At 40.8% G+C, this 12,257-nt stretch overlaps 1 protein-coding gene across 3 annotated transcripts in view; it reads right to left on the reverse strand.

Moving 5' to 3' along the window:
• Positions 1-12,257, reverse strand: part of DIP2B (DIP2 acetate--CoA ligase B (putative)) — a 195,350-nt gene that overhangs the window by 56,637 nt on the left and 126,456 nt on the right. For 2 of the 3 annotated variants that reach the window (XM_087710363.1, XM_087710364.1), the window contains exon 5: positions 14-226. The exons of the other annotated variant lie outside the window; for it this stretch is intronic. In XM_087710363.1, the coding sequence (XP_087566489.1) occupies positions 14-226 (213 nt within the window). The remainder of the gene's footprint in view (positions 1-13; positions 227-12,257) is intronic. 3 annotated transcript variants of the gene reach the window in all.

Below are 12,257 nucleotides of genomic sequence, written 5' to 3' on the forward strand. Positions count from 1 at the left end.
CCCCAGCTCCTACCTATTCGAGTATTGGCAAATACATCAGCTAGTGACCCACTGGTCCCTTTGCCTTCTCCATGGGATAGTGTAGAAGATGCTGATGAAGATGTGGATGACCCCTGAATAGATCGGTTGATCCATGACTCAGCATTCTGTAAGCTCTGATGCAATGCAGCAGATAGGGCAGCCTGGCGCCTGAGCGAACCTTCATCCTCGGAGGCAGAAGATGTGTCTGTGTGGGATCAGAAAAGGGAAGCACACTGCACTTAACATGCTCTGTTTGCAACCGAGGAAACACTGGCAAAGGCTCCGTACCACCCAATGCAGAGCGCACTAAGCATGGGTCAAGATGGAAGGAAGCTATTAGCAAGCCCACCAACTTGGGCCAGCTTTGTTCCTTGCCGCAAAGGAAAAGCAAGTAAAATTGTTGAAACCCCACCAGAAAAATATCCATACACCAAACTCTCCAGGTAAAATAGCCCTGCAGTCATCACCCTGCAAATTGCATGCTATGGAACCTGGCTGCAGTTTTCCCCAATCCTTAACAATTCTGAAATGGAAAACATCAGAATCAACCCGTATCTGAACATTTGTTTGGCAATTCCCATTCTGGGAAATTTCGTATGGTCTATAATTATTGATTTGCAGATGAACACAGAAAAAGTAAAACTTTTTTTACATATTGAAGATGTATATGTTGAAGAATTCCTCCCTTCCATTCCATTTTTTTTTACACAAAAAACCAACATCATCAGTACTGTAGTATTCAACTATCTATGCAGTATGATTAATATTTAGGAATATTCAATCTGTTAATCTATGTAACTGTGTAATCTTTCACACAAAAGTATAGTAGAATCTCTGGTCATGACCATAATCCATTCCATAACTTTGGTCACAACCCGATTTGGTCATAACTGGAACCTAATTTTGGAAATTTGGTGCTGATAAAAAAAATTAGCGTGGAAGAGAAAATCGGCTGCGGAAAAAAATGTGATTTTTTTGGTCAAAACCTGATTTGGTCGTGATCAGAAGCATTCATGACCAGAGATTCTACTGTATGCATATATTTCTGCATGTAAATATGTCACAACTGGCCCGTCAATACATCAATTATCTCATTGTCACATACAAACTGAGAATTTTAAGGTGGCAGTCATTTGAGCCAAAGAAAAGAAAGCCAGACATCTTTTTGCTGTCCCCTGTTGAATAAAAAAATCAGACACACACACACACACCGGATATTATTATTTTGATCCTGATGCATTCTTGACAAAGATGGGAAGCCTGAGCTTTTTTCATCTCAGCCCTCTCACCATGATATTGAAAGCAACTGCAAAAAAGATTTATGATTTTTCTCATCTGTTTACTTGCTACTTTTCTCTATTCCAGACCTATATTTTTTTTCTTTTTTCTCTGTCAATGATTATAAACATTTAAAAACTAGAGAAGCAAGAGTAATGTAATCAGGAGCCTAAAGAGGAAGGTAATTATCTGTGCACATGTAAATTTAAAACAATCTTCCTATCACCTTCACCCAGAACAGAGATGAGGTAATGGTGACTATCCTGCTTGCTCTATAGAGCTGGAATGTATGACTACTGCCTTATAATAAGGCACCTCAACTGATCCATCCACACATCTCTTCCGAATGGCACAACCTCATATTTTTCAGGTACTTGAACCTAAACATCAGGAACTAAAGAGCAAATTTTACACATGAAGTACCGTGTTCTACTAAACTACAGCTCTTCCCACTGAAAAAAAGTTGAATGAAAATATGCAGGTTTTTTTAAAGTATAAACCTGTGTTTAAATACTAACACATTCAGAAAAAAATGAGAAATGTTGAATTGTCAGTATGAACTTGTTGGGATTTTCATATTCAGCTAAGTTCTTGCAAATTTCTTTGATAAAAATAATCCAGAAAGTACCCACGTAAAGTTATTGCTGAATCTCAGACCAAGAATATATCAAATCGTATGTGAAAAGTATTAAGGCAAGCAACATATTATCAGTGTCATGTGGCAACTGAAACAAGTTGTTGAACAAAAAAGAAAGAAAGAAAAAAGAATGAAAAAGAAAAAGAAAGAAAGAAAACTCAACAACAAAATCCTTAGTTGCTCCCGCTCAAGCGCCAGGCAGTCAGATGGAGCCACTCTGGATCTGGATGTTCCAGAGTCCCCTGGCACAGAGCCACCTTCCCCTGTGGGATTCTCCAGTGGGGTAACTTCAACATGTTCACCAGGTCTGCAAACCAGGGGTGACTGGGCCAATAGAGGGCCACTAGGATGACCTCTGCCCTCTCTAATACTAGCTTCCTCAGAACTCCGGGAAGGAGGGGAAGGGGAGGGAAGGCGTAGGGAAGGCCCGCCGGCCATCTGCAGCGTAGGGCGTCGGAGTCCACTGCTCCTCGAGACGGGAACCTTGAGATGAATCTCGGCAGCTGGGTGTTCAACAGGGAGGCGAAGAGATCCACTGTCGGCCAACCAAATCTCTAGCAGATCTGTTTGAAAATTCTGGGATGAAGCTACCACTCCCTGTTGTCCACTGTCTCTCTGCTGAGCCAGTCCGCCTGTTGGTTTTCTACCCCAGAGATGTGCTCCGCCCAGATCGATCGGAGGTTCCATTCCACCCAGCTCCCCAGCCAAAGAGCTTCGTGCGTGCCTCCCTGCTTGTTCACGAGCACCTTGGCCGCCACCTTGTCTGTCAGCACCAGGATATGCTGACTGGAGACTATCGACTTGAAGTGTCAAAGGGCTAGGTGGATCGCTCTGAGCTCCAGCCAGTTGATGTTCTTCCGCAGGTCCATTGGGATCCAGCGGCCCTGTGCTAGCTGGGACTCCAGGTATGCCTCCCAGCCGAACAGACTTGCGTCTGTTGTTAGGATCATCCTTCCTGGTTTCCTGAACAGGGATCCCTTGCTCAGAGCTGGCAACAGCCACCAACAGAGGGAAAGGAGCACCTGGGGTGTCACAGGGATCTTGAAGCTCGCATCATTCGTCCCGTCCCTCTGGTGTGGAAGTAGGAACACTGCAGCTCTCTGGCGTGGAGACAAGCCCAGGGCACGATCCCGATGCAGAAGATGAGTTTCCCAAGAAGCCTGGAGTGAAGAGCTATGGAAACAGAGCGAGTCTTGCGAATCTCCTGAACCAGCTGAACAATACTGTTTCTACGCTCCTGTGAGAGGAACACCTCACAGGGACCTCAGGGTGCTGATTGTGATACCCAGATCCTCCTCGCCCAAGCAACCAACTTGGCCAGGACGAGAGTATCATCTAGGTAGCAATGTAGTCAGACTGGGATGGAACAGAGGTGCCCCAATGCTGCGGCCAATACCTTGGTGAAGGTTCTGGGGGCCGACGCTAACCCAAAGGGAAGGGCCCTGTATTGGTAGTGGATACCCTCGTGGGAGAATCTGAGGAACCTACGGTGCTCGGGGGTGATCATGATGTGTAGGTAGGCCTCCATGAGGTCTATGGAGGCTAGGAAGTCCCCTTGTCGGATACCTTCCAGAATGGACTTGAGGGAGGCCATCTTGAACCTGCGGTAGACCAGTCTGGAGTTCAGTAGCTTGAAGTCCAAGATGCCCCCCCGCAAACCCTTGGGAACTAAAAAAGGTTTGAATAGAATCCTGACCTCTTCTCCCCCTCTGGAACCAACTCTACTGTCCTGATATCCAGCAGGTGTTGGATAGCCTTGCGCATGAGGGAGCACTTGGCTGGATTTCTGGAAGAGAAAAAGGTTCGAAACCTGTTCGATGGATGTGAGCGGAACTCCAGTCTTAGCCCAAGCCTAACGGTCTGGACAACCCACTCATCCGTGGTGATGTGCTCCCAGGCATCTGCGTACAAGGAGAGACAGCCAACGGGGTGATCCGGAGCTGGATCACTTGGACCTGCGGAAGGGACGGCTGCCATCCCCTCCCCTGTGAAAGGGCCACTTGCCCTGCAGTTGGAACCTGTATCTGTCCCTGGAATACTGCCTATCTCCCTGCCTGGGGAATCTGGGTGCAGAATACCACGGTTGTTGGAAGTCCGACTCAGGGGGACGATAAGAGGGTGTCTCCCAAGTGAGCCGCCAATCCATGGCACAATTGCTGGCCCACCGCCAAACAGCTGGGCCCTCCCCGGATTACCTGCAGAGGATGCCAGGATGGATGCATTACCCCAAACTCACTTCTGACGCAGATCAACCAAAAGTATGAGCAATGTTATTTCTGTCCCATGTTCAAACCTGAATCTGGGCTGAAAGGGGCCAGATAATCTGCTTCATTCAGAGCCTGCACAATCACCTTCTCCACAACCTTTCCTTTTAAAAAGGTAGATTGGACACTGGACAGATGTTGCCCAGTATAGTGAGATCTATCCATGGCTCCTTGATGAGGGAACAAATCAAAACCTCCTTATAAGGTAAAGGAACAACCCCATCTCTCAAGGATGAATTCACCACTGCTAGAACCCACCTTACTATACGTGTCACTCCCTGGCCAACCTTGTACAACCAGGAGGGGAACTGGTCTAATGAACAAGTGGCTGAGCTCACAGTCATAAGGATCCTATCCATTTCCTCAGGGCCAACAGATTCAAACCATTCTTTATAACAACAGGGCAAGATCTTTCCTCCAAGCACCTCCATGGGACCTGTACCAAAGCTGCCATTTAACTGGGAAACATTCGAGTGATTTTTGTCTGACACTTGCTCTGAAAATTCCCTGGCACACTTTTATAAGTGAATTGCCTGGTTCCTGATCCACAGTAGAAGGGCTTGGGTCACCCAGAACATGGCTATTGGGAGGCAATCTGTGAACACAATAAGGCCAGATAAGTATTGTCACTTCGTCACCTTTACCACCATAAGATAGGACTTAATAGCAGCTTTCACCTATGTTCAGTTGAGTTCATCCTTCAATGACCTCTGACCACTGGCAGATTATTCTTCTCTCAGTGAGGGATGGCACTAGAGCAGTGTTTCTCAACCTTGGCCACTTGAAGATGTCTGGACTTCAACTCCCAGAATTCCCCAGCCAGCATTCGCTGGCTGGGGAATTCTGGGAGTTGAAGTCCAGACATCTTCAAGTAGCCAAGGTTGAGAAACACTGCACTAGAGAATCTAATGACTACCAGAACATGATCTGACCATGACAAAGGAGTCATAGAGAACTACCCCAATTCCAGATCCTTATTGGATTTTCTCTCAAACCAATAGGGATCATAATCCATCACTTGATTTTCCTCCTTTATTAATGAGATTGAGAGACAGAGAAAAAACCTTTATTGCTCCTTCTAGGAGTGTTCAAATAGCAAACCTTACAGCTTCTCAGCTCATCCAATACTCTCTCTATTAAACACTGAAGAACCAAGACAAAGAATGTCAATGAAGTCTTAGGGATAATCATCAAAAAATTTTTTTTACTATATATCCTCCCGGCTTCTATTAACAACGTACATTCAAACCTAATTGAGTGGGAATGGGTCTAAGCAAAATCTAATTTGAGTTCTGTACTATGGCCAGAAGCAAAAATGAGCTCCACTTATAGCAAGTACCTGCATCTGATCAACAAACAATATAAGGTTCTTCTGAGTGGCAACAAGATTCCAAGCCATCGGATGTCCGGTGAGTGGGGCCTGACAGGGAGTTATTGTTTCTAACAGCTCTCGAATCTTGGCGTCGTTAAACTGTCTAAACAGCAATCCATCAAACTGTTTAGCAGTTTGTTTACCTCCCCTTCGGGCTTAGAAGGGGGAGGCGAGAAGTTATGCTTGGGAAGCCCTCTAACTAATCCTCTAACTAATCTGGGAGGAGGGGGGGCACCGGCAGCATAGCACCTCCGCGCCAGGATTCATTCTGCTTTCTGCTGCAGAACGAAGGTCTTCCCAGGAGGGAATTTTGATTGGCAAATCGAAAAGGTTTATTGCGTTAACTCCTGGCTTGCAAGACAAAAGCAACTACCAGGAGATATTGTGGTGTATTTTGCTACTAGAGATATGAGGAATACGATATTACAGGAGTCTTACAAAACTAAGCTTCAAATTGGGGGTTAGGAGGTGACTGTATTGAAGGAGATACCACCTAAAATGTTGAGATCTAGGAAAGACTATGTCTTTTTAGTCGAAGAGCTTAAAAATCGCCAGATACAGTTTAGATGGGATGCGCCAGCTGGTATTGCATTCAGCTACCTTGGACAGAGATATCACCTCAATTCAGTATGGAAGGCCCAAGATTTCTACAGCAACATATTGAAGGCTGGACACCTCCCCCCTCTAGATCCAGAGAAAGAGAACAAGAAGGACATGATAGACAGCAAACCACTCAAGCATTAACAAGGGCGGACCAACTTTTTCTCTCAGAGGTACAAGAAGCTAAGGGACAAAGACAAACCCGCGTGGTTAATAGCAGTAGAATAATAGCAGTAGACTTATATACCGCTTCATAGGCCTTTCAGGCCTCTCTAAGCGGTTTACAGAGAGTCAGCATATTGCCCCCAACAATCTGGGTCCTCATTTTACCCACCTCGGAAGGATGGAAGGCTGAGTCAACCCTGAGCCGGTGAGATTTGAACCGCTGACCTGCTGATCTAGCAGTAGCCTGCAGTGCTGCTCTTAACCACTGCGCCACCTTGGCTCTTTTTTACCTCCCTTTTTTACCACCTTGGTTACTAGGTGAATGGAACAGGAATTAAAAAAGCAACAAGCACAAGTCACTGTCCAAGAGCCTACAGGTGTTACTTCAGAAGCAGTGGGAGGAGCCAGGCCAAAGATTAAATTCCAAGATGTTCAGATGGCTCTTAAAAAGCTTCAGGGAGCTAAAGATAGCAACTAAGTTTCTAACTTGGAACGTCAATGGCTTAAACTCCCCACAGAAAAGGAAGAAAATAAACCACTATCTTAAACAATTCAAGAATGATATAATTTGCTTGCAAGAAACTCATATTAGATTAACTGATCAAAAATACCTGATCAATACAAGACTTGGACAACATTTTATAGCTTCTGCCACAGAGAAGAAAAATGGTATAGTCATTTATTTAAGGAAGGATTTGAAAGCTGAATTAATTGAAGCAGATTCCCATGGAAGATATATTGCAATAGATTTGGTATTAGAAGAAAAAAAAGACACTGCTATTGGGAATATATGCTCCTAATCAACAACAAGATAAATTTTATAAAATGCTTCACGCTAAATTAGTACATTGGGACTATAGATCCTGCATATTATTGGGTGATTGGAATGGCGTTATGGATACACCAAGAAAGATAAGAAGGCTCTCCACCAAAATACCCAAACGCGAGCAAAATTACCTAAGTCCTTCTTCGACATGATAGAGGATTTTGAATTGAGATATCTGGCGAGAAAGCAATGCAGAAGAATATGACTTTAACATTTTTTCTGATAGACATCAATTCTTTTCCAGGATTGACTTCATATTAATAACCAATGATTTGCTTTTTAGGGTAAAGAAGACGAAGATATGCTCCAGAACCTTATCAGATCACAATCTGGTTTGGATGGAGTTGGGGGCAAAAAGTTCTTGGAGACTGAATGAAAACTTATTTAGATATGAGAAAAATATTAATGAATGTAAAAAGTTGTTAAAAGAATATTTTGCTTTTAACATGAATAAGGGTACATCTATGGAAATGGTATGGGATGCAAGTAAAGCATATATGAGAGGAGTTCTGATAAATATGAGTAGATTACATAGACGCAAACAGGGGGGAAAGAGAACTCAACTTGAAAATGAAATTAGGAAGAGAGAGCAGGAGCTAATCCTAAAACCAGGAGACAAAAAGATTAAAGAAACAATCACATTATTAAAAGAGCAGTTCAATATGTTGATGTCAGATCAGGTGGCTACTAATTTGCTATATGTAAAACATAACACTTTCTGCAATGCAAATAAGTCTGGTAGATGGCTAGCATACCTGATCAGGAAAAAACAGAAGTCTCATAATATATCGAAGTTACATTTTAAAGGGAAGGAAGTGTACCAGCAGGAGGAGATTCAAAGGGTTTTCCGCGAATTCTTTATAGGATTGTACACGAATGATAAAACCCAAAGTTTAGATATAGATAGATACCTGGATAAAGAAAAAATACCTATAGTTAAAGACGAGCAGAGAGAAAGATTGAACCAACCAATAACCTCGGGGGAAATTCTTCAGGTAATTAAACAGCTAAAAGCAGGGAAAGCACCAGGTACAGATGGCTTGACAGCGGCCTATTACAAAAATTTGCAATTAGAAATGGTAGAACCGCTTAAGGAACTATTTAATAAGATCCAAGTGGAAGGGAAGGTTCCCCCATCTTGGAAGACAGCCTTTATATCTTTGATACCCAAAGAAGATCAAGATCTTACTCAACCAAAAAATTATAGACCCATATCACTACTTAATATAGATTTCAAAATTTTCACTAAAATACTAGCGAACAGGTTAATGTTCGTTACTCAACAATTGATTCATAATGATCAAACAGGTTTTATTCAAGGGAGACAAATGAGTACTAATGTAAGATTAATTCTCAATACATTAGAATACCTGGGGAAGAATAAGCAAATCCCTGCTGCGCTTATATTTTTAGATGCTGAAAAAGCCTTTGATCGAGTAAATTGGAAATTCCTGCTGAAAATATTGCAAAAAATGCAAATAGGAGAGCACTTTCTAAAATCAATTAAAGCAATATATCAGGAACTAACAGCCCAAATCATAATTAATGGGAGCCTAACCAACTCATTTAATATTGAGAGAGGTACAAGGCAGGATTGCCCCTTATCCCCACTATTGTTTATCATAACGTTGGAACTACTCTTGAATAAAATACGGGGTTCAGGGGACCTACAGGAAATCAGGATTAGGCAGCAAGAATATAGAGTATGTGCTTTTGCGGATGACTTGGTTATAAGTTACCCAACCACAAGAATCTAGTAAGGTATTAATGAACTTGATTAATCAATATGGTCAAGTGTCAGGATTCAAAATAAATTTAGGGAAAACAAAAATACTAGCTATAAATATGAACACTAAACAAACGGAAGAACTAGAAGGAACAACAGGATGTGAAATAATTAAAAAGGTCAAATATTTAGGAGTTTACATCTCAACCTCAAACGGGAAGTTATATAAGAATAATTATGAACCACTATGGCATAATATATAGACAGAGATGAAAAAATGGGAAAAATTAGTTATCTTTGCTGGGAAGAATAGCAGCAGTGAAAATGAATATTTTACCTAAATTTTTATTTCTTCTTCAAACATTACCAATACTTTAAAAAGATGCAAGCCTGCTAGAATGGCAGAAGGGTATTAATAAATTTGTATGGATAGGGAAGAAGCCGAGAGTAAAACTAAAAATAATGCAAGATGTGTGTGAAAGAGGAGGCTTGAAATTACCCAATTTAAAACTATATTATGATGCAGTAGTTCTGTCTATAATTAGTGACTGGATTAATTTAACAGATGATAGAATACTTAATATTGAAGGGTATGATTTGGTATATGGCTGGCATGCTTATTTGCTATACAACAAAGAGGTGGGTAAGAATTTTAAAAGTCATATTTTAAGGAATGCTCTACTGCGGGTTTGGAAAAAATATCAATACAAATTAAATGATAAGATACCTATGTGGGCTATTCCTAGACATGCAATAGAAAATATGAATATAGTACAAAAACAGGATGTAACTACTTATAGACAGCTTCTTACTGTAGAAAGAGGTGTACTACAACTGAAACCCTTGGATGTACTAAAAAAGGAAAAAGTAATTCAAACATGGTTTCAATACGGGCAGTTACAGGCTAGATGGAAAATAGATTAAAAAATTGGCTTTATGCAAGTCAAGGATAATTTACTTAAACAAATTAGAGATCAAAGTCCAATGCATATAAAGAGATTATATAATGTACTAATAGAAATTGACTCGGAAACAGAACTAGTTAAAGACTGCATGATTAAATGGGCTCAAAATGTTGGAAGAACCAATAATGCTGGATACATGGGAAAAGATATGGGTGAGAAATGTAAAGTTAACACAGACCCAAAATTTGAGAGAAAATTTTTATAAGATGTTTTATAGATGGCATTTAGACCCTAAAAAAATGGCCTCTATGTATCCGAACTTAGAAACCTAAATGCTGGAGATGTGAGTGTATGGATGCTACATATTTTCATATATGGTAGACTTGCAAAAAGGTTAAAGCATTTTGGATTAAAATATGGTGGATTATGCAAAATGTTCTTTAAAAAAGGATAAAGTTTACCCCTCAGTTATTTTTGTTAGGCATAATTACTGATTGTACAGTTGTAGAGACTAATCTGATATTGCATTTAATAACTGCAGCTAGATTGTTGGTGGCGCAATACTAGAAGAAGGAAGATTTGCCTACTATTCAAGAATGGACATTGAAAGTAACAAACCTAGCCAAGATGACCAAAATATCTGCATATCTTAAGGACCATTCAAACGAGAGATACAAACTGGAGTGGAAAAGATGGATTGATTAATACCCTGTATTGGTTCTGGGAAGTCAGGGGGAGGGGGAAGGTTGGGGAGGTTTGGGGGGGGAGGGTGAGGGGTGGAAACTAAACACTTGTAACTATTTGTGGGTTTTTTCCCAAGAATGTTTAATAAAAAGATTTATTTTTTTAAAAAAAGATTCCAAGCCATTATTGCATGGAAACTGATTAATTAGTGCAAGAAGAATAGTGAATTCCTCCTCTCCATCAATAGAATTTAAAATAGCATGCTGGAAAGAAAAACGATTTAATCTGATCCTGAAGAATACATTGTTTTTCCTAGTACATTCAAAACTATCCTCTGGGTAGGAAATTGAGCAGCTGGCTCAATTTGATAAGCAGTGGGATCTAAATTTAATACAGGACCAAGTATCAAATAAGTTCAAAACATTCCATTCCTCTTCCAGCACATGCCAATCACATTCTGGAAATTGCCTGGAATTTTTTAGAACTGAACCTCACCACCAGAAGTGGATTCTTATTTTCGGAGAATGGTATAGAAATGGGGCTGTCAGGCCTGCAGCCATCTTTTCTTTTGGATCTTTAGCCTGCCACATTTTCTATTATTCTACTATCCATTTTCTACTGTGGGAAAATGAAAGGAGGGATTGCAGGAGTGAGGTGATGTAGCCATAACAAAATTCTTTCTAGAAAGCCAAGGTCATCCTTTGTCTTTGCACCTCTGCACCTGACTGGAACTGGATGGGTGGAACTGCCAGCATGGCAGTGGAAGATTGGACCATGTGATGGACTTATGGGTGTGGGGGCAAGATCTTGAACTTTCAACTGGGTGGGGAAAACCAGGAAGCTTTCAGATTCGGATTTTCCCAGATGTGCCAACATGGCTCTCTTAATAAATTGGAACTTTGAGCAATACTTTGCCTTGGACTCTGATTTACTTTTGGATGCTTTTTTGAACCCTGACAGGGGCTGGACCACATGTATAACATAGAAACCCATGTCCATTTGTAGTATTGATTTCACTTGAAGAACAGCTACATTAGTGTCATCTGGAGAAGCAACAGAAGACTCTAGAGTTCTCAGGAATGTTATTTTCCCAAAATGGAAGATTCCACACATTTTGAATTTAGACATTAAAGAAAATGATAGTTATTGTTGCAGAGCAAAACAAAATACTACATTTTAAATGTCATGACTAGCAAACAATTTTGCAAAGTTAATTGCATATGGATATTTTGCAGGATTATATAACTGAGCTTTAAAAAAGAGGCCACATAAATAATTAAACATTAAAACAATCAATGCTGTGGAATAAAATTAGAGCTAGCAAAGACAATGTATAGCTGAATATAAAAGTACAATTATCCTTTCCTCATCTTTTGCTGCACTAGGCAAGACTAAATTAGTAAATTTAATTTTGTTAAATCTAATAAAGGCATCATTTTAAAAGTTAAAAAAGACCAGCAGCCAACTTTAAACTTATATATTGCTTTCTTCCTCTTTGGTGTCCCTGGGATATTTTTTGATTGGGAAATCAAAGTTTTTGTTATATGTGAATTGACACACGATCACCTATTGTGGTTACTCTTGGTACAGGCTACAATACATTCTTTCACTCCACTTGTACAAAATATGAAATCCTGAATCCACTGCTAAATCTAGCTGTACCAGGCTGGCTTATGGCAATAGCGAATGTCCTATTTATTTAGTACATACGCAGCATTCTACTTTAATACACTACTCAAAAAAATAAAGGGAACACTTAAACAACACAATGTAACTCCA

The sequence above is a fragment of the Thamnophis sirtalis genome, unplaced genomic scaffold, assembly GCF_051295495.1.
Source record: "Thamnophis sirtalis isolate CommonGarterSnake01/CBP01778 unplaced genomic scaffold, rThaSir2_p1.2 scaffold_3, whole genome shotgun sequence".
Taxonomy (NCBI): Eukaryota; Metazoa; Chordata; class Lepidosauria; order Squamata; family Natricidae; genus Thamnophis; species Thamnophis sirtalis.